Raw genomic sequence first — 22111 nt, 5'->3', positions numbered from 1 at the left:
TGAGGTTGTTTTGATTGTAAAAGAAATGACACAGGGCAGACTACAATTTTAAAAGAAACCAGGCTTTGTGTTTTGGTGCCCACATTGTCATCTGCCTCAGAGGTTCCTCTAGGGTCTCAGACATCTCTCTTTAAAATAAACAAACTTAATTATTATTATAGCACCTTTTGTGGCAAAGGACAAATTAACCTGATCCTATTAACCCGAGGACAAGGGTCTTAAAAGAAGTCTGTTATTTCTTTGAATAAAAGGCATATTTTGATAGTTACTGTGTTTTTATGTTTGTTTTGTTTTTGTTTTGTGTTTGTTTTTTCTCTCTCTCTTAAACAGGTTCAGGGAAGGGAGGAATGAGGATTTAAAATCCTGGTTAGAAATATTAGGCCTTAGTCAATCATCTCCTTGTTGTAGTGTCTTCTCAAGAAGCCTGATGCTTTCTGCCCGCGTGGGCCTGCTTGCTGCCGAGGGACGGTACTGGAAGATCAGTGTATGTTAAACACTTTTCATTTCCATTAGGGAATGTTTGGACTTTTAAGTAAATTCCACATTTGACCTGTAAAGGCAATTGTACTGAATGCCTTTGACCCCCTAGGAGATAGAGACTGGGATAATTGTGGAAATGGACAGAGGAGAACTTGAGACCCACTGAGAAGTTCTAAAATGCTGGTAGGCCGTCTTAATTCTTTCAAAACACAAAAAACATGTTACAATTCATCCTTTTATTGGAGTCATGAGTAAAACTACCCTGTTAACATTAGTTTCTTCTTACTGTATTTATATGTTTCAAATAGCATATTAAAATTATAAAATTTCAGTTCTCTTGGGGGAAAAGCCCTAAGTCTCCAGGCAATGTCTGTAGCAATTTGTAAGGACCTCTCACCCTGATGAATGCTCACCCTACTGATTCCCGTTTTACAGACAAGGAGTGGCTGTGATTCACTTCCTATTAGAGCTGAGTCTCGAACCTAGAACTTCCCAGTGCACTTTCCTCCTGCAGCTGCAGAGATGTCATTTCATACCGGTCATGCATTAAAAGTTCCAAAGTGAAAAGAGTTGGAAATAAAAACTTTTCAATCCTCACCTGAGGATGTTTTTCCTTTGATTTTTAGAGAGAGTGGAAGAGAGGGAAAGACAGAGAAATATCCCTGGGAGAGAAACACATCGATTGGTCGCCTCCTGCATGCTCCCTGACCAGGGCCCGGGCCAGGGAGGAGCCTGCAGCCAAGGCACGTGCCCCTGATCGGAATCAAACCCAGGACCCTTTGGTCCACAGGCCGACGCTCTATCCACTGAGCCAAACTGGCTAGTGTGAAAATAAAAACTTTTAATAAAATTAAGTGCTTTTCATAAAACATTCACAAATGTATCCCATTCCCAGCTTGGATTTTCATCTACAGTGGAGAGCCATATGTTAATTTAGGATAAAGGAGCTGATAAACCTTATAATCGCTATTTGGTCTTTACCCTTCGCCTTGCTGTCAGCAGTACCCTTTCTCCTGTTTGTTGTTGTTTTGTGATGCCTGCTTTCAAAGTTCTCCCCCCTCCCTGCAAAGAAGTAGCTGCAATCTGAGACAGAGGATGGGCGAACCATGAAGTTCAGAGCAGTGGCTTGGTAGGGGGCCTTCCGGAAGGAACTGCTGCTGATTTCATTGTTCTCTCACCGGAGCGTGAGACAATTAGTAAGGTTACTAGGCTTCCTCTCAGATAGCTCCACAGTTTTCCCTTCCATTAAAATAAAATGCTATTGCCGAAACCGGTTTGGCTCAGTGGATAGAGCTTCGGCCTGCGGACTCAAGGGTCCCAGGTTCGATTCCAGTCAAAGGCACGTAACTTGGTTGCGGGCACATCCCCAGTAGGAGATGTGCAGGAGGCAGCAGATCGATGTTTCTCTCTCATCGATGTTTCTAACTATCTTTCTCCCTTCCTCTCTGTAAAAAAACAATAAAATATATTAAAAATAAATAAATAAAATGCTATCTTCTGTTGCGGGTTGTCTGTTATCCTGAAACACTCAACACAAGTATTAATCTTTAACCATTAGCAATGTGCTGGCAATGAGAGAGAAAATACTACAGGAAGATTTAAAATGAGAGAAATTACTAGACTCTTCAGTGTAAGGATTACTTAAGATTTGTGACAAGGGAGGCTTGGGAGTCATTGAATGGTTAGGCGCCTGTGGATTAAGTCAAAGAGGATGTGCAGAGATTTAATCTGGAACAGCGAGGTGACTGGCAGCTGAAAGCAGCTAATTTCCCGATAAAGCTTTTCCCTTGATACCAGCAACATTACGTGTCTGCAATCTCGCAGGTAAGAGTCCCTGCCAAGTGTTCCTCAATGCCGGGGATCCACCTGTCTGCCCTTCTGTCTGTTCTCAGTAGCTAAAGGTACAGTTCTGGGCTTTCTGGTCTACATGGTTTAGTTGCATTTAGTAGCATTCCTGAAAATTCAGTGTATGTTAAAACTGTGTAAAGTACTTTGTATCTATATGTAAAGAAAAGTTGAAAAATTCCCTTGTGGCAATTACTGACTTGGTATAAAATAGGCTGTAAATAAATGCTTGTCTATTGATTAGAAGAAGAAAAAGAAAGAAAAGTTGAGTTCTAGGCTCAGATAGTTATAGAGGTTTTCTTCCAGCCACATGAATGTGCATTGGACATTTGAGGGTTACACAGGGCATGAGGCGATTCTTCATTGTGAAGGGCACCTTCTGGGAAACTTCCTCAAAGCCGTGGGCATGTTCCCCTGCCCTCATTTCCTCAAGCCCCACTCCCCCTGGCCTGCTGGCTGAACTGTAGATGTGACGGCTGGCCTCCAGCCACCACCTGGAGCAGGAGGGTGAGGAGCACACCGCCCCCGGGGTGGTGGAGGGCTGAGTGGAAAGAATCCTCTGAGAACTTCATGGAGCAAGGCTGCCCGACCAGCTGGGATTGTCTCCGCCTCTGGAAGTTTACATGAGCAGGATATAAACTTCTGTTAAGCCACTATTGTTTTGGGATTCTGTTTCTTGAAATTAAACCTACCCAAAGCAGCCCAGCCGGTGTAGCTCAGTGATTGAGCGTCGACCCATGAACCAGGAGGTCCCGCGTTCGATTCTGCTGAGGGCACAAGCCTGGGTTGTGGGCTGAATCCCAGTAGGGGGCGTGCAGGAGGCAGCCGATCAATGATTCTCATCAGTGATGTTTCTATCTCTCCTCCCTCTCTCTGAAATCAATAAAAACATTTTAAAAAATAAAGAAATAAAGAAACCTGCCTAAAGCAATATAGAAAGTAAATTCTAAGAGTGTGGCTCAGCAGTAACACACGACTCTGGTACAATGAGAGGGAACGGGGCTCCTGAGTCAGTCAGGGAGGCTTCCAAGCTCTGAGTGATGGTAAAAGCAACTAGGCAAAGGGCGCCATAGAGCGAGTGTTTTATGAAATAGCAGTTTTCTCTTCTGCACAACTAGAGCTGGTCAGAGTCAGGACCACAGTGCAAGAGTTTTTTGTGTGTTTGCTGAGGACCCTGTGTAGCACAGGCCTGGCTCGCCCAGTAAGTGCTGTTGAAAATGTATTTCAGGGCGCCCAGAGCTGCGTGGCCAGTGTGGTTGAGTGAGCGGTGTGCTGTCTATTGACCTGCTCCCCAGGCCTGGATTCTCTCTGGGAGCTCAGGCGGGAGGATGATAGCCTCAGACAAAGGCGCAGACCCGCCCGACAAGGAGGACCTGACGCGTTCTACGCCGTCCAATCCCGAGGATGGTATGTGGCTCCCGGATCCTGTTTTTAAGCTAGGGAGGTCTGATACCATCACTCTGAACATGTGATCAAATACATGGGTAAAATTCTGATAGATGATTTACTGCGATTCCTATAAGGGTCCTGTACACTTTTGAGTATCCTACCACTTGTATTGGTTGTAAGTCTAAGTAATTTTCTGGGCAGGATGGAAAGATATTGACCCAATGTCTTACCTAAACTTAGAGCTTCGTAACTTGTTCACATTCAAAATGTCACTGCATCAAATAGAATTTCTATGAGAACACTTCTAAAAAACCGAGCATTCACGAAAATCTGGTCAACCCCTTTAAGCAGTGGAATCCTGAGATGTGTATTAAAAACTTATTGGGAGTTAGAGTTTTTCAATCACACTTTCAATAAGCATTTTCAGAGAGGGTAGACAAATGACTCTCTGTTTGAATTAGGGAAGGAGTACCCAGAAAACAACTAGATCGTTTTGGAATAAGCCTAAGGCTGGTAAGATTGGGGAGAATAAAAGCAATATTGCTCTCACAATATCTTCCATCTGTGTACTATGACCTCTTATTTCATCAGGCGTTGGCAGCAACCCTATAGGAGAGCTCACATACTCTCTTTCTGCCACAGGAACCTGGGTCCCAGGTAGTTCGGTGACTTTCTGAGCAAGTAAAAGAATAGGGCCTGAAGGCAGATCTTCTGACCTTAAATCCAGTGTCATGGCCACCCCTAAGCCCCCGTGGCACGTCCCAGCTGACTTGACCTTCACATGTTCACCGCCTTCTTGCCTTCTCCACCTGCCTGCCACCCTGTCTCTGCCCTCTGCCTTTCCCAGGTCTCTCCCAAATCCTGAGGCTTGTGCTGCAAGAGCTGAATTTGTTCTACAGCCGAGACGTGAGCGGACTGTGTCTCCTGTATGACCTCCTCCACTCCCCGTGGCTGCAGGCTCTGCTAAAGGTGCGCCCTGATGCTCAGAAGCCTTGGCCTATCCTGGGGGCAGAAACTGCCTACCCAGCAGGGCTGCATGTCCCTGGCAGGAAATCCCAACTTGGAAACACGTTCTCTTTTAAATGTGTTAAATGTATTTTTATGGATTTCAGAGAGGAAGGGAGAGCGAGAAAGAGAAATATCAATGATGAGAGAGAATCATTGACCGGCTGCCTCCTGCACATCCCACACTGGGCATGTGCCCTGACCAGGAATCGAACCGTGATCTCCTGGTTCATAGGTCGATGCTCAACCACTGAGCCACACTGGCCAGGCAGGAAAAGTTCTTAGAGGGCAGTTCGCAGAGAGAGCTAACAAACCTCTTAGTTTAGGAAGGAACTAACTTAGATGGTAAAGAGCATGGCAGCTCCTTTCTTTTCTCCCCAGGGCCCTGGGGTCACAGAGCAGCCACGTTTGTGTCTTAGGCTTACACAGTGCTCTCTATCACTTATAGCTCAGGAAAGCTGGGGAACCCACCGGGTTGCTGCCAAGTGCGTTTCCTCCTGGAGGAGCTGTGTGTCACTGAAGGCGCTGCCCTCCTCACACTGAGCGTCTGTGCTTGACGCTCCTGCCTCAGTGCAGCAGCCTAGTGGGTCCGGGACCCTGAGCACTGGCCCTGAGGCAGGGCAGGAAGTGCAGCTCCCAGCTCTGGAGGGAGGAGACTGGGCTGCCCCGGCCTCTGGGTCTCGGTTCTGCATCCGTAAGAGAAACGATGTGTCTACAATGAGACGAAGGGCTGCACCGTGGAGCCAGGCGGGCCTTGGTGGACTCGGCCCAACCCTAGGTCCTGGTTGGAAAAAACTCCTACGGGTCAGCAGAGACGAAGTCGGAATTTTTATAAATGAACTTTTACTGGAGAATTAGGGAAGGAGGAGAAAACAAACAAAAGATAAGAGTGGAGTGCAAATAAGCATTCGTGTCCGACTTTTGGTTCACGTTCTCGGGCGAACCCTGATCCCAGAGCTCACATCTGCCCAGCTGCCCACCCAGCCCAGGGCCTTGCGGGGGTCTGGCCCCAAGTCGCCATTGGTCTCAGTCCTAGAAACCCCTCTCTTTCTTGGTTTAACAAGAGTAAAAGTTTGAGTCTTTTTCAGTGAAACCAGTTAGGGAAGGTCACTTTGCCATGGCAACCAGGAGGGGAGCCTTTGGAGCGTGAGAACCACCCAGCTTGGCTTCACTTCTCCTTGACAACCGGAGACCCCTTATTAGAGGCCCGCACGGCTGCCCAGCTGCTGTGCGGCTCCCAGGCTGTTCCTTCCCTTGGAGATGCTGACCCCCAGGACGTCAGCTGGTCTGTGATGGACACGCCCTTCTTGTTCTCGCATGGCTGCCCTCTGCAGGTGTATGACTGCCTCCAGGAATTTAAAGGGAAGAAACTCCTTCCTGCCACCTCCCAGGCACAGGCCCTGTCCCATGAGGTGAGGTGGCTTGTAGTCCACAGAACAGTAGAGCTCGAATGGGGCTTCTTTACTCACGGGGCTTCTTTAAAGAAATCAATGGCGCTCGTGGGAAAGTCTGATGGATGATTATGCATCCACTGAGAGTTCCTCATTGAGCTTTACTAGAAGGGAGGAAACTGGCCGGCTGTCTCCCACATTAAACAATTTCACAATGTATGCTTTCTCATCAACCAGGTGGTGGAGATGTTACATGCAGCCCCTGGCTCCCCCGAGATCCAGGAGCTGAGACAAATCCTCCAGGCTCCGCACTTTAAGGCAAGTCCTTGCTAAACGGACAAGACATGCCCACCTGGCACATAGACAAAGTAGGGAAAGGAAAGAATGTGCTGGAAAATGTGCTCTCTGAATACATGCCCTATTGCCGTACATGGGTGACCTGCCATTTGTATCAAAACATGTAGGAGTGAGGTATGAGCGGCTCAATGTGTCAGTCATGAGCCACGCCTGACGTATTTATAAGGAGACATCCAGAACTTTCCATGGTGTCTTATTTCCCTCCCTGCAAAGCCTCTAAAATTCCGGCGCAACCAAGGTAGCATCCTTCCTTTCCATCTTGGGAATATTTTAAGTTTTGGATAAAGTGTGTGAAGGTATGTAGGAACCACAGCATAGTGATAATTAGCTCTATGGGGACAGAGGGTATATGGAGAACATTTGATGGCAGAAGAAAAGTCAGATTTTGGGGTCAATTTATCAGCACATGAGAACTTCAGGAGAATGTCTGCATTTGGAGCAATGGAATTTATGAGCCAAAAATTTAGTTCACAAGATAACCCTAGAGAATTTTCTCAGTTCCAATGAAGCTCTGCCCCACATACCTAGGCAGGGCTGTAGGACTGCTTCCCCACCCAGTGGAATGGAAAGTTTAACATAGTGGGTCGTTAGAAGGAACTTTTTATCATACCTTAAACCAGGGAACTACTTTTTCTCACCCTGTTCCACATGAAATTTTGGTGACAGGTTAAACAAATAAGGTGTTTTGATTACTGCCTCCCCACCCCCCTATTCTGCCTTCATTAGGGGAAATATTAGAAAAGTTGTTTTTATTTTTTTTAAATTTATTTATTTTTTAAATATATGTTTTATTGATTTTTTACAGAGAGGAAGGGAGAGAGATAGAGAGTTAGAAACATCGATGAGAGAGAAACATCGATCAGCTGCCTCCTGCACATCTCCCACCGGGGATATGCCCGTAACCCAGGTACATGCCCTTGACCGGAATCGAACCTGGGACCTTCAGTCCGCAGGCCGACGCTCCATCCACTGAGCCAAACCGGTTTCAGCAGAAAAGTTGTTTTTAGTTGAAGGTCATAGGAGCACCATGGGTGGCATGGGTTTCCAGGAAATGAGAACGTGACAGAATAATACATTTGAACAGAGATGAAAGAATATATTAAGTATTGCTTAACCTCTCTGTGTCTTGCTTATTTACCTGCAAAATGGGGACAATAAGTGTTCCTGCCTCACAGAGTATCCTGAAGACGGAGTCCATCCACTTTATAAAATGCTGAGACCTGCACCGGGCATGTGTGTGTTGATGGCTGTCATTGTGTCTTACATAGCATCGAGTCACTGTCTCCTATGGCTGTGTCCATGTGTGACGGCTGTTCACCTTGTCCTTCCCTGTCCCCAGGCCTTGCTCGGTGCCCATGACACTGTGGCTCAGAAAGATTTTGAGCCCCTTCTACCCCCACTGCCGGACAACATCCCCGAGGGTGAGGAAGCAATGAGGATTGTTTGTTTGGTGAAAAACCAACAGCCCCTGGTAAGACAACCATTTTATAATTTCAGTGAAAATTAGACCAGGGTTCATGGTGAACTCGATGATCTCTAGCGGTTACCCGGCCATATTCTTGCCTGTGCTCCCAGGCACAGTCTGAGGCACTCCGAGCATGTGAGGGGCACCTACAGTAATAATGGCTAACCTGGATCTTAGGGACTTTTGCGTGTGGCTTCAAGCACATCACATGTTGTAATGCTTCCACGAGGAAAGATTTCCCTGTAGTGTTTTTCTTTTTTGAAAGAGCTATGAGATAAGACATATATTTGATTATTTGGCTTTCTGGCATGTACAAATATTTCACTCAATTCCAATGTATTTGCCTAAGTCCCCCTCCGCCTTCCCCCCCCCCCCCCATTAATGGGAAGCTAAGTAAGGCATCCATTTGATTTTCTAGGAATAGCCCCCTTGATTAGGTTGTAATTGTGGGAGGTTTCTTTATCTGTGGAAGGATCTAAATATGGTTTATGTCTGTGTGGTTAGAGAACTCAGGGGGCCGACGTTGAATGGCCTTTCCCTTTTATTTATTTATTTTTAATATATCTTTATTGATTTCAGAGAGGAAGGGAGAGGGAAAGAGAGATAGAAACATCAATAATGAGAGAGAATCATTGATTGGCTGCCTCCTGCACGTCCCCTAATGGGGACCAAGCCCTCAACCCAGGCATGTGCCCTTGACCGGAATCGAACCTGGGACCCTTCAGTCCGCAGGCTGACGCTCTATCCACCGAGCCAAACCACTGAGCTAGGGCATCCTTTCCCTTTTGATGGCTTGGTAGGGCCCTGCTTGGTATGAATGCCTTTATCTGAAAGACCAGAGCTCCACTGAGGGAAGCCAGGAGGAGAATGGTCACGAAGCTGAAAGAGGAATTCCATTGTACTCTCTCCCCAGGGAGCTACCATCAAGCGCCATGAGATGACAGGAGACATCCTGGTGGCCAGAATCATCCACGGCGGGCTGGCCGAGAGGAGTGGTAGGCTGGAGCCACAGGGTACAGTGGGGCCCAGAAACTAGGACATGCTTGATAGTTTAGTTTTCGTGGCAGGAAAAGCCCTCTGTCCTAACTAAGGTGGGGGCTGTAGTAAGTGCCATTGCATTGCTTGGTTACTAAAGAGAGAAGGAATAAATATTCCAGAGGAATCCTGTTCCTCCACTGATTCCTCCACCTGGGCTCCATAATAATGTTCTCTCAGTTCTCATAGCAACATCACGAGGTAGGTATTATCATGCCATTTTACAGATGAGGAAACTGAGGCTCAATTTGAGTCAGGATTCAAGTCCAGGTCGGCCTCACTCTATCTTCCCAACTTTCACTCTTCCCTTAGTCCTTCTGCTTTCAAAAGGCATAGCTCTTCCCCATCCTGAAAGGCCTTTCGCTGGCCCACTCTTTCTGCCATGGACCTTCCATTGCTGTGCTACTAAAGCAAGCAGTTCTGTCCCTGCTGCCCCCTGTCCTCACTGTCCGTGGCCCCAACACCTGGCACAGGGTTTTACCCCAACATCCTTACAGCTACCACCCCAGGATTTCCTAGTTGCCCCACTGGCCCTTCCTCCAGCCTCCCCAGCACATGTGATGTTGTTGACCTTGCCTTTCTTGGTTTCTGGTCAACGACATCGTCCTGCTTCTTGTCTCCTCTCCCTCACAGTTCCACGGCTTCGCTTCGTATTTCTCAAGGCTTTATCCTCACCCCCCATTTCCCCACAGGGCCTCTTTTGAGGTGTTCCCCCCTTTCCTTTCCACTTATCATGTCCTCGGGACCCTGACATCTTTGCTTGCAGTGTTATCTTCTCACCAGTGTTCCAGTTCCATTTTACAACACCAGATTAGCAAAAATAGTGATGCCACCATCCATCAATACCCAGGGCTGGCGGAGAAGTGGGAAAAGGCAGTTCTCCTGCACTTTGGTGGTGGTGTAAACAGAATAACCATGTTGCTTTAGTCGTATTAGCATTCGTATTTCACAGTCAATTTTAAACCGTCAGAGCACGCTTGAGCTGGCGACTCTGTTACAGAGCTGTGGGATAGGTGCCTCTCTCTCTGCCAACATCTTTGTCCCCTTCTTTGTTTTGTGTTCCTGGCTGCCTAGGTTTGTTATACGCCGGAGACAAACTGGTGGAAGTGAATGGAGTTGCAGTGGAGGGACTGGACCCCGAGCAAGTGATCCACATTCTGGTAACAGTCTCCTCTTGGCCCTCCTCGTGCCTCCCTGAGATGCCAGGCTGAACGGGCCATGCAGCCCCTGGTGTGTTCATGTGTATGAGGGCGACTTGATCCCTCTCCACGCGTCCTTTCTCCAGGCCCCAGACTAGTCTGTTTCTGTCCGCCACCCGCCCACCCTCGGGAAGAGACTTCCCTTCCCCAGCTGCTCTCCCTGTCTCAGGGAGCCTGCCAGGTACCCTGCCCAGGTCCTTCATCACCTGGGTTGCTCCAGTGGAAACTGAGCCCACGTGGGCAGAGTGAGACTGTGGAGCAGAGTCTGAACCTGAGCAGACCACCCTTTGCTCCCCTAACATTTTGTACGGCTGAAATCTGCTTACCATGTTCCTTGAGGCCGTTTTGGGGTGAGAAAGAAGTCGCCAGAGGGTAGCGTGGGGAGCGGGACATCCTTGGCGGTGTGCACTGGAAATTTCTGACCTGGTTATACAAGCCTTTTCTCTCCTTCAGGTCCCTATTCCCGTCCTTCCAACAGTTGCCTGAATCACAGGCCCGCTGTCAATAGCATAGTAGTTTGCCCCCCAACCCCCATCTCCCCATGCACACCCCAGGTGTGGGGCCTGTATCGGGTACATCAGTGGTCCTCAGACCGGGTTCTTTGGGAAATGGAAATTTTATATGCCTCGGGCACTGAGAGGGGGAGTGTATTAGAAGGAGTATATCAAGCGCCTACATATTTTGCAACCACGGCTGTGAGAGTGTGTGTGGTACACAGGGAGCTTGGAGTGCTGCCCATCACAGACCCACTGCCTCCACCTCAGTCCGGGGCCAGGAGTAGAGTTGCAGGACAATGGGGCTGTGACATTCCTAAGAGTGAGAGCAAGGTTTTGTTAATCTCTCCACCTCCAATGCCTGCCACAGTGTGGGTGAAAGAGTGATTGTTACCGTCCCTGTTGGGCGGACAGGTTTTCTGTCTCCTCCAAATGTGTGAGGGCCCCCCATTGCCACCATTAGCTTATCAACCCCCCTTCTCCCCCCCCCCCCGTTCCCCCCCCTACCGCGGGAGACTTGGGAGCCCCTCATTTCCCATCACACCGGGCTGCTGGTGCAGGACCAGGAAATAATTACTGACTGAGGTTTGAAGAGGGGGTGTCAGATGGAGAGCTCAGCTCCGCCCCAGCGCCTGTGGGAGGGAGACCTTGCTGGGCGGGGTGGTCCTGGTGGCAGTTAGGAGGAGGGTCCCTGGGGGAGGCCAGGCCTTGGTGCAGGTTTCAGCAGACTCTGGAGCAGGGCAGAGCAGAGCTAAACTACTTCCTAATTTCCATTTCTGGGTGGTCCTGTTTAGCCTGAGCCCTTGTAAAAGTCCCTGCAGAGGAAACCACCACTGCACTTGAGCATTTGAGCTGCAGCTCCCTGTGCTGAATCCCAGGAACGCACGGAACTCTGCGAGCTGTCATTCTTCCCCCTCTGACATTTTCCAGGCCATGTCTCGCGGCACAATCATGTTCAAGGTGGTTCCAGTTTCTGACCCGCCTGTGAACAGCCAGAAGATGGTGAGAACTTACTGTGCCTTCATGCTACTGTTCTCTATGCTGTTGAGCACTTGTTCAATACTGTGTATATTTCTCAATACTGATGACATGAGAGGCAAATGAGTAAATGAATACAATAAAAGGAGATTAGGGACCAAGAAGTTAAGAAGTCATATAAAGAATGGCGAACATGCTCTAGCTGGTTTGGCTCAGTGGATAGAGCATCAGCCCGTGGACCAAAGGGTCCCGGGTTCGATTCTGGTCAAGGGCATGTACCTCGGTTGCAGGCTCCACCCTGGCCCGGGCCCTGGTTGGGGCTTGTGCAGGAGGCAACCAATCGATGTGTTTCTCTCACATTGACATTTCTCTCTGTCTTTCCCTCTCTCTAAAAATTAATGGAAAAATATCTTTGGGTGAGGATTAAAAAAAAAAAAAAGGATGGTGAACATTTGAACAAAACCTCTCAGAACTAAGAGATTCTATTCCTAAGTCACTTTTCCCATAGCTCTTAGACTCATTCAAGAGGCAAGTTCTCCCTTTTTGTGGTGGGGAGGAAAGATGGAACGGTAGATGGAAGAATGGAAGGAAGTTGTGTCTGGAGGGCCCATGCGTGCACGGGTTCTTCTGATAGTGCCATTGTGCACCCCCTGTCAGGTGTACGTTCGAGCCATGACTGAGTACTGGCCCCAGGAGGACCCCACCATCCCGTGTGCGGAAGCCGGGCTGCCTTTCCAGAAGGGGGACGTCCTCCAGGTGGTGGACCGGAGTGATGCGCTCTGGTGGCAGGCCCGGAAAGCCTCGGCCCTGGGCACCTGTGCTGGCCTAATCCCTTCCAGCCACCTTCTGAAGAGGTGAGGAGAGTGCGCACTCCCGGACTCAGCCCGGAGCCCGGAGCCATCGGGAAGTGAAGTGTTTTCGCGGGCTTCGTTATTGCAGTTCAGATGAGAAGAAAGAGACCCGCAGATGGACAAACTCACACACTGGCTGATAAATCCAAGTGCCAGCTTATCCATATGCCCTACGCTTACTAAATACCGAAGAACACGAATAGTAATACAGTTAGAAAAGAAGGGAAACATGTAGGAAACTAAACTGTAAATGGAAGTTCCAACTCCTCTCTTAATCTTTCAAGGCTGAGTTGAAACCTCAGATACTGAATCTCAGCCCAGCACCCTCTCCTCTGTGCTATTGAGGTACAAGGGAGTGAGTAAAGACAGAAAAAATTTTTTTTTACAAGGTTTAAGGCTCAGCCCACGTTAAGAAACCAGGAAGTAGAAAAGAAACTAGCAAAGGATACTGAGAATAAATGACCAATGAGGCAGGATGAAAATCAAGACAGTATGGTGTTCTGATCAACTAGGTCAATTGCTGTTGAGGGGACTGAGAACTGACCATTGAACTTAGCAACATGGATGTCCTTGGGGGTCCTGATAAAAGTGATTTCGAGGAGGGGTGGGGCCAAAATGCTAGCAGAGTGAGATGTGAAGAAATTGATGATGGTGAGCAGGGGAAAAAATTTGAGACATTTTGGCATAAAGCTGAGCAGAAAAATGGAGAAATTGCTAGAGGGGAAAGTAGAGAATTTTGTGTAGGTGGGATAAATAACGCTAGTGCGAACAGTCCAGTGAGAAGGAAGTGTTTTATGACTTAGGAGAAAGAGAAGAGACCTGCCTTGAGCAGGTAGAAGAGGGGTCGGCCATAGGTGGGGTCATCCACAGTTCATCCTCGGCAACGGCGACGCAGGGAATCGGAGAACGCAGCAGACGCGGGGGTGGGGGTATGGTCGAGGTGTGGAAGTTCTCTTCCATCTGCTCTGACTTTCTCAGTGAAGAAAGCAACCGTGTCATGAGCTGAGAGTAAAGGGTGGTAAGGAGGTGCTGGGAAGGAGCCAGGAGACAACTTGAAGCATTTCTGTGAGAGCTGGAGAGCGAATGGATTAGGTGAATACCGTATGATCGACATGAAGGGCCCACTTAAGGTTAAAGGGCATACATTTGGTCAGTTCCCTTGGGGGCAGGCCAGGATCAGACAGAGGTGGATTTAACAGCCCAGGGAGGAACTAAAATGAAGGAACATGGCATAAGGAGGGAGGTGAGGAGGTCAGGTCGGTGGAAGGTTCTAGAAAGATCAGTGGATTATAGGTCCTGTGAGGTCTATGGATTATTGGGGTTGGGAAGGTAGGAGATGCTGGTGAGAGAAAGGGGTGCTGGGAATTGAAATTATGGAGAGATTGTGGCTATTGGTCTGAGAAGTTCTAGGGTATGACAGTGGGAGGCAGTGGCCGAGGTAGAACGCGGGGAAGGTCATTGGGAGAGAGGACATCCAGGAACCGAGCAGCCAGGGTGTTAGAAGAGGTATTTATGTGCCTGATAGAGTCTTCGGGAATTAGGGCAGAGCTGTGCTGAGAGTGTGAGGTGAGCAGGAGTAATCTGAGGTCACCAGAAGGAGGGTGTGGGGCGATAATAGTTGGAGCGGGGGATCCTAGGGAGGAGGGAGAACAGTCTGGAGATGCCGGGAGAAGCAAGGACACAGACCCAGCTCCAGGCATGAGCAGCGGTGCACTGGGCCGGCTGCCAGCCACTGTGTGCCCCTCTCTCAGCCACGGTCAGCGAAGTCAGGGGGGCAGCTGGCAGCCAGCCACGTGGCAGCGCCGACACCAGAGGAACTGGCAAAAGCTACATATCGGGGCTCCCCCTGGAAAGGTGCAGGCACAGCTGGCCGCAGGGAGGCCTGGGCTTTCCTAGAGCGAGGATGTGAAGAGCTCGCTCACAGACAGGGCTGGGGGCCGAGAGTCCCAGGGTGTGTGAGAGAGGGCTCAGGGAGGGCCGTGGTGGGCAGTCTACAGGGATTAGCGTGTAGGGGATAAGGGTGGCCTGAGCTCTGGGGGCTGAGGACAGGAACAGGGACAAAGGCCCAAAGAGATCGCTCTTCATGGTCTCATGAGGGCAGATGTGGTGAGGAGGCTCTGGTGGGTCCTGCACGGAGCACACGAAATGCCAGGTTTATCGGACGAGGAACAGTCGCAGGAACTGAGACCATGTGTAAAGGAACTGTGGAGGGCGGGCATCGACAGCCGGAGGGAAACAACCTGCTAGAACATTCTAGTGAGACCAGCTGAGGAGGGGAGGGAGCCGGAGGGCAGGTACCGAGGCCTGTGGTCTGCCAACTAGTGGTCACGGGCAGATTTTCACTCTAAGTCAGTGTGGCTCTAACACTATCCCATGAGGCAGGAGAAACATCAGAAAGGCTGTGTATTTAGAGAATGTATTTGACAATGTGTTGGGGGAAGAAATCTTTTTCACGTGGGTGGAGGCAGCAAATTCTAGGAACATTCTGGCCTGGATCTGTACCTCCAGGGTTGACCTGGATTGACTTTTCTTCTGATAGTGCGTTTCTTTTTTCGTAGGAAGCAACGAGAGTTCTGGTGGTCTCAGCCATACCAGCCCCACACCCACCTCAAATCACCCATGTGTGAGTGTGCTGATACCTCAAACCCTGCATGTGCACTGGGGCAAACTGGCGTCCTCTCTCAGGGCTGGCTTCCTGCCCAGGACAGGATCTTTATTTTTATTTTTTAAATATATTTGTATTGATTTCAGAAATGAAGGGAAAGGGAGAGGGAGATAGAAACATCAACGATGAGAATCATTGGTTGGCTGCCTCCTGCACGCCCCCCACTGGGAATTGAGCCTGCAACCCTCGCTGGTTCATAGGTCGATGCTCAACCACTGAGCCACGCAGGCCAGGCTACTTCGTGTTTTAACAAAGTTTGTGTATCAAGCCAGATTGACATACTTCTCTAATTCACTTTCCTATTTCATTTCTCAAAGACACACAGGAATGCTAACAAAGCTTCTAATCAGTATCTGATAACTAGTATGGCCTCTGGGTGACATGTAATTTGCTCTTATTTCCTAAGTGCAACTTTTATCAGAGTTTTTGAAAAGCCCATCCTGAAAATCGCTTGCAGACCCTATTAAATCCTCACCAATCCCTAAGTCCAGGAATGCCAGGGTTGGAGCCACTGACTCTTACAGGGATGTTTCTGATGGAGTGCAATCACTTTCTAAACTATTAGGTCATTTCTTTTTAACTGTTGTAGATGATTCTACAATAGATATTATTTCATATCTGCCTGCTCTGCTTAAATGTTACCTTGGGAAAAAGAAATCCCAGGAGCAGTTTACTGAGTTGAGGGATTTGGGCGTTTTTATTAAGGAAGACTTATTGAAAAATTCCAGGCCTGTGCTAGTTTACAGATGGTTATCAAAATGTTATTTACTGAAGATGCACTTATAGTTGTCATCCCTCTTTCTTTCCCACTTTCTTTTCTTCCCTTCTTCCCTTTTCCCCTCCCTCCCTCCCAGTCAAGTTCCTAAAATATGCTGAACTAAGCACATTAATTCAGAAGTGAGTAGAACGCTATCTTTCATAGCTTATTGGGATGAAAAGTAGGATTTGCCAGAAACAAGTAGATCCCCAATTTTTATAAGGCTCATAAATATATTGGTTTCTATAGGCCATTCACTTATCATTTTGTTACTAAATCTTTACCAAATTTCTGGAGAATAAGCCCAGAATATTTATTACTATAATTTTGGCACTTTGCTTTCCTATTGTAAGTAAGCTAATATGAGAAACTGAGTATAGACTAATGTGTCGTCTCTCTCTCTCTCTCTCTCTCTCTCTCTCTCTCTCTCTCTCTCTGCTTCAATCATTTGTCTGCATCCAGCAATTTCTATGGAAGAAGGTAAAAAATAGTAATTGGGAAAAACCCTCATCTCCAAAGTCTCCTAGAAATTTCCTGTAGTTCTCCCCATCAGTTCCACTCAGTTCAGCTATTTATTAAGCTCTTACTATGTACCTAGTGGCGTGCTCGTCACTAATGCCCCAATGTATAAAAAGATGTCAGTCAAAAGAACGCACACAGTGTAGTTGTCTTATCACTGAGAGGAATAAAAGAAAAGAGAACTAACATTTACAGTGTGCAGTCCCACAGTCAAATGCAGCCCACCATAAGAACTCAGGAAAAAAAAAAGTTACGAAACTGCTTTACATATACTGACTTCAAAATAGCAGCACCCTAGTCAGTAGTGGACTTGTTGATTTTGAGAGAGCAAAATCAGTAGCTCTATTAGATCCCAGAGTGACAAGTTTAAAAATCAGGGCTACTTGTGCTGTTACTATAGCTTTTGTTTGCCTTTAAAAAAACAAACTCGTTAAGTCCTAGGAACTAGTGAATTCATTGTTGCTATAAATTACTACTCTAGAAAATAATCTCTAAATGAACATAAGGCATTGAATGACACTGTTGGAAATCTCAGCTATGCTACTTGGTTATCTGTGCCCCTTCTATATAAAATAGTATTATTTCATAAAATATTTCATATTGAATATTTTATTTTAAAACGTTGATTAATGGTGCCTTTTCAGGAGGTGATACGTACTACTTTATAATATCATAGTTTATTATATAGAATACTAGAGACCCGTTGCACAAAATTCATGCAAGGGTAGGCCCTCGCAGCCCTGGCTTTGTCCAGAAGGTCATCCGGATGGTCTTTCCGCTGTTCAGCTGTTTGGTCGATTTGCATATTATGCTTTTATTATTATAGATAATATGTGCTTTTAGGATATACTTAACACATTTATTAAAGCACTATTTATTGATCTCCAGGGAAATCCTGGCCACTGTATTAGGCACAAGATGCACAGTGCTGAAATAAAACAGATTTTGATATTAAAAGGAAAATTCAACTCAGTTTAATAAATAATCCATGTACCTACTATGTGCAGGACATTGTACATTGTACAAAGACCTGTAAAGTATGCAAACATTAGTAAGACATTTCCGCTCTCCAGGCGCGGTCTAGAAGGGTGACTACGGCAAACAGACAATGGTTACATGACAAGGTAGATAAGATGTGCAGCAGCAGAGTTCCAGGCAGTAGGAAGAAAATGCCGTTCTGTTCATGGCAGGGACATTCATTTTGATCAGTGTTTCAGAGGGACCTTGAACATTACAGGCAGAAGCAACAGCGTAAGCAAAGGCCCAGAGGAAGAACCAGTGATGCCGACTCTCACAGGAGTGTAAGATCTGTGAGGGAGGGAAGTGGTCAGTAGCCTTCAAAGTTGGGTTGGGGTCATGTTGTAAAGCAGCAATTTTTCATTTCATGGCACATAAACTAATTACTAAAATTCTGCGGCACACCAAAAAATGTATTTTTTGCCAATCTGACAAATTTTATAATTTCGATTGATTTACAAAGTGACTTTTTAAAAAATCAGGTGCATGTACTTGTATATAAGGATTTCTGGTACCACGAATTAACTGATCATATGCAACCTTATTATGCTACCCGACCAATGAGATGCAACTCTGTTCTATGACCTACACACAGGTCAGGGCATTCACACTGGATGGCTATTGTTGTGTTGGCTGCTGTCATTTTCTTATTTGACAAACTATGGGAAAAGAGATCAGTGCCCCTGGGTAAATAGTCAGGTGTTGAATGACTTAAAAATTCTTGTGGCTCACTGGTTGAAAATCGCTGTTGTAAAGGGTTTTCAGGATTGAATGGTTTTAAAAATTATATTCTCTTATTCTCTTATACATAACCAAGCTAAAGGTAAAAATAGTTAACATTTATTGAGTGTTTGCCATGTGCCTGAACTTTTCAGTATCTTCTCTATTCCTATCTTATATGGTCGGTATTATTACTATCCCCATTTATAGAAAGAAACTGAAGCTTAAAGGCAAACCCCTTTGTCCAGCATTAGAAAGCCGATGCTTTAAAATTTGTAACCACTTTATGTTATGTAGCCGCCCATATCATACATTTTCATTTAATACAGTAGAGTAGCATTTTTATAAGGTGGTCTGTGCTTTACTGGCATAAGCCTACCCGTAGGGGGTTTTGTTTGTGATGCTAACACATCTTAAATCTACTCTTCTCTTTCGATGCTCTTGTATAGAAGACGACATGAAGATTGACGAGAAGTGTGTGGAAGCAGGTAACATTTCCTCTTGATAGTTTTCCCCCAGAAGAAATATGGAGCACCTCAGATCCAGAGTCCCTTAAGCTGAGTCAGCCAAAGGGGCCTCAGGCCTTTCCTCTGTTAGAGATGTGTAAAATGATTCCCCTACCCTCTCCTTCTTCTGTGGTTTTGACGCTTGGAAGGGCAGCCCAGCTGTGGGGATGTCTTCAGGTCTAACCAACCTTCTAGAAATCTGTACCTTGGAAATGATCCCAGCAACACTCGGGTGTTACATTCAGTAACATTCAGGTGGAACATATGGAAATCACCATGTGAAATACTATAAAATATTGAGGTATCAATTTTTTAGAAAATATATTTTATTGATTTTTTTTACAGAGAGGAAGGGAGAGGGATAGAGAGTTAGAAACATCTATGAGAGAGAAACATCGATCAGCTGCCTCCTGCACACTCCCCACTGGGAATGTGCCCGCAACCAAGGTACATGCCCTTGACCGGAATCGAACCTGGGACCCTTCAGTCTGCAGGCCGACGCTCTTGTCACTGGGCCAAACTGGTCAGGGCTGAGGTATCAAATTTTTAAAAAGCAAAATATGTGCTTTGTTATTGTCTGATACCATCTTCTGATAGAGTCTAGTATAAATAAATAGTAGTGGGTTCCAAATTTTGAGAACTATATGAAAACCTTTTACATTTCTATACTTAATTTATTTTTATAAATTGGGAGATTTTTCTTATCTAGTGTCAGAACTAAGATTGGCTCAAGAATCACTTGGGTTTTGTTGAGAGACTGGTTGAAGAGACTTTGGTCTGACAGGTGAATTTGTCTTGGCTTTATGGTCCTGAAAAACATTCCACCCGTTAAGTTTTAAGGATTTTATTGACTTTATGCAACGATTCATGAATCGGTCAGCATCGCATCTAGCAGATGGAAAAGAGCTCCGAGGAATTGTACAAAACGAAAGACTTTTATATGCAAAAGGGAGCAGGAGCAAGGAAGTTATACTAGCAAAATGTGGGCTGGTTATGGCAAGGTCATTTCATTCAGGAGATGCAGGGCTCCATCAGGCAGGAGAGGTCAAATTATAATTCAGGTAAGTCTCAGCTTGGTGATGTGGGGCTTAGCATAAGTGACTCCATTTTGGGACTGTTGTCTTGTTTTTAACAATAAGCTAGTCTAGTTTTTAGAAACTGAAGAACAATGTGAAATCTTTAAATAGTGGGTATTTCAAAGATTCACATACACTTTCTAGAATAACTACAGAATAATGCTGATTTAATATTTATTTTTCCAGGTAATTATTCTTTTTTTAAAAAATTTGCAGTAAATTCATTTCCTCTCTGTAAGTTTAATTTAAATTTTTATTAGGAAATACATTAACATATTTCAAATTCAAAAGCTACAGAATTATATTCAGTAAAAGTTCCTTTCTTTCCCCACTGCCCTACTCAGTTTTATTTCTTGAGGCAATAAATGCCCCCAGTTCTTCCATAATCCCTCCAGGCGTGTTCTGTGCATATGAAAGCAGGGATGTACATTTTTTCCTCCTCTATCTCACACTCATCCTTACCTTAAAAGAACACACACACAAATAAAAATACCCTCTGATCATACTCTACACAAACTGTTCTGTTCCTGGAATTTTTTTACTTGGCATTATATATCTTGGAGATGATTCCATCTTAGTACATAAAAAGCCACCTCATATTTTTTAAACAGCTTATTTTTATTATAAACAATGCTGCAATGAATACGTTAGCTGCAGCACTGCCTGATCCAAGGATGTGTGCATTGGTGATGTTGCTCTATATTTCAAGTTGCTCTCCATATAAAATCTAGTTTCTTAATCCTCAGTTTCTCTTAACAACACTAACAAGAACACTTTAGCTGATGAGAAAGTTGGGTTTTGTCAAATCTTTCCCAGTCACCCAGTCAAACCATTCATATACTTATTCTCCTTGCCACACTTCCCTGGGTGAGGTGCAGCCCTCCTGCATCTGCAGGCCCTCGAGCAGCAAAGCTGTGCACTACCCAACCACCTATACGAGCTCCCCATGACATTCCGCCTGTCCCTCCCCACTGAGCCTCGCTTTATTTATTCTCTTCTGTGTCATTTATTTTAAGCTCCTGCTGTACCCTTGCTTGACATCATGGCCCAACTGCTTAACACCGTCTCTCATGTAAGGCTTATATGTGCCATAGAGACATCGCTGAGTTGGCCTGGATTTAGGAACACATTCTGCAGTTGGTGTGCGTGCAGAAGCACAGGGACAGGGAATTATGCTGTTAAACTGCAGATTGAGTATGACTAGTAATATAATGATGCTTTTGGTGTTTTGCCTCCATGGAAAAACCATAGACGAAGAAACATTTGAATCAGGTCAGTAAAACATGAGTGTGTGGTTCTGATTTTTAAATGTATATAGTATTTCGGATTTTGGTGTAAGTTGAACACCTGTTTAGGGGTATGGCACAAGCATTGTTTAAATTCATCAACAGTGTAGTTGTGAGACGTAAATTTCACCTTAGCCATTAGGGCCATTTTGGAATTGTGAGGTCATTGTTGGTTGTCACCTTGGTTAGGGGCGCCCCTGGCCTTTAATTGGTCGGAATCAGGAAGGCTAGAGGTTGTGCAGTCCATGACACCGTCCGGCACAATGCTTTGAACTTCCTTCCGAACAAAACTCAGTACAAATACGCGAGAAGCTCTTCGGTACACAAAAGTGAGGTAAGTTCTCACCAGACGGACACGAAGAGCTGGTGGCTTAGAAGCCAGTCACCATGGCGAGAGACGTTTGAACAGAAAAAAGACACGGCCTTGCAATGGCTGAAAATCAATCAATTCCACACACTGTGTATAGCAGACTGATAGCAGATAACCTGGATAGTGAGCTATGGGTGCCGAATCCGTTATTTTCTTTAATGTGTCATTTGTTATTACTGATGATACAAGGTATCATCAAGTGTCTGTCCCTCAAAATAATGTTGACGAGAAACTAAGATGGCGGCATAGGTAAACACCGGGAAATTGCTGCCTCCCACAACAATTGAAAAATACGTCAAAAACACAAAACGGACATCACCCAGAACTACAGGAAGGATGGCTGAGTGTAAATTCTACAACTAGAAGGAAAGAAAAGCACACTGAGGGCCAGAGGAGCTGTGGAAGTAAAGTGCAGAGGTAGGGGGCTCGCGTGCGCGGAAAAGGGCTGGCACCTGAGGACGCAGCTGTCTTTTTGAATCTGGAGGGAGTCACAAGCTCCCGACGGCTCTGAACTCCGGTTCCAGGAAGTCTCTGGGGACCCAGGACTCATACGGGGAGAAACTGGACTGTTTGGCAGCGGGCGAACTTGAGGGTGGCTTTCCCTCAGAGGTGCTTGCAGCCCTTACCGGGACACTGAGACTCGCGACTCCTTAGGGCAGGGCTGAGGCTCCGCCATAGCTGCTCTCTCCGCCCTTTGATTCCTTGA

At 46.2% G+C, this 22111-nt stretch overlaps 1 protein-coding gene across 1 annotated transcript in view; it reads left to right on the top strand.

The window, feature by feature from the left end:
* Positions 1-3653: 3653 nt before the first annotated feature.
* The window catches only part of MPP4 (MAGUK p55 scaffold protein 4), a gene marked incomplete at both ends in the record, with an annotated part of 31958 nt that continues 13500 nt past the window's right edge, over positions 3654-22111 (top strand). The window contains 13 exons of the mRNA XM_081096161.1: positions 3654-3732; positions 4562-4683; positions 6054-6131; positions 6348-6428; positions 7807-7938; positions 8846-8927; positions 10042-10127; positions 11591-11662; positions 12296-12492; positions 15048-15112; positions 16374-16391; positions 18617-18655; positions 21001-21021. Of these exons, the coding sequence (XP_080952287.1) occupies positions 3654-3732; positions 4562-4683; positions 6054-6131; positions 6348-6428; positions 7807-7938; positions 8846-8927; positions 10042-10127; positions 11591-11662; positions 12296-12492; positions 15048-15112; positions 16374-16391; positions 18617-18655; positions 21001-21021 (1072 nt within the window). The remainder of the gene's footprint in view (positions 3733-4561; positions 4684-6053; positions 6132-6347; positions 6429-7806; positions 7939-8845; positions 8928-10041; positions 10128-11590; positions 11663-12295; positions 12493-15047; positions 15113-16373; positions 16392-18616; positions 18656-21000; positions 21022-22111) is intronic.

Source organism: Myotis nattereri (genome assembly GCF_964212035.1).
Source record: "Myotis nattereri genome assembly, chromosome: 7".
In the NCBI taxonomy this organism is placed as follows: domain Eukaryota; kingdom Metazoa; phylum Chordata; class Mammalia; order Chiroptera; family Vespertilionidae; genus Myotis; species Myotis nattereri.
Note: the sequence above shows the minus strand (reverse complement) of the source record. Positions and strands in the feature narration are given on the sequence as shown.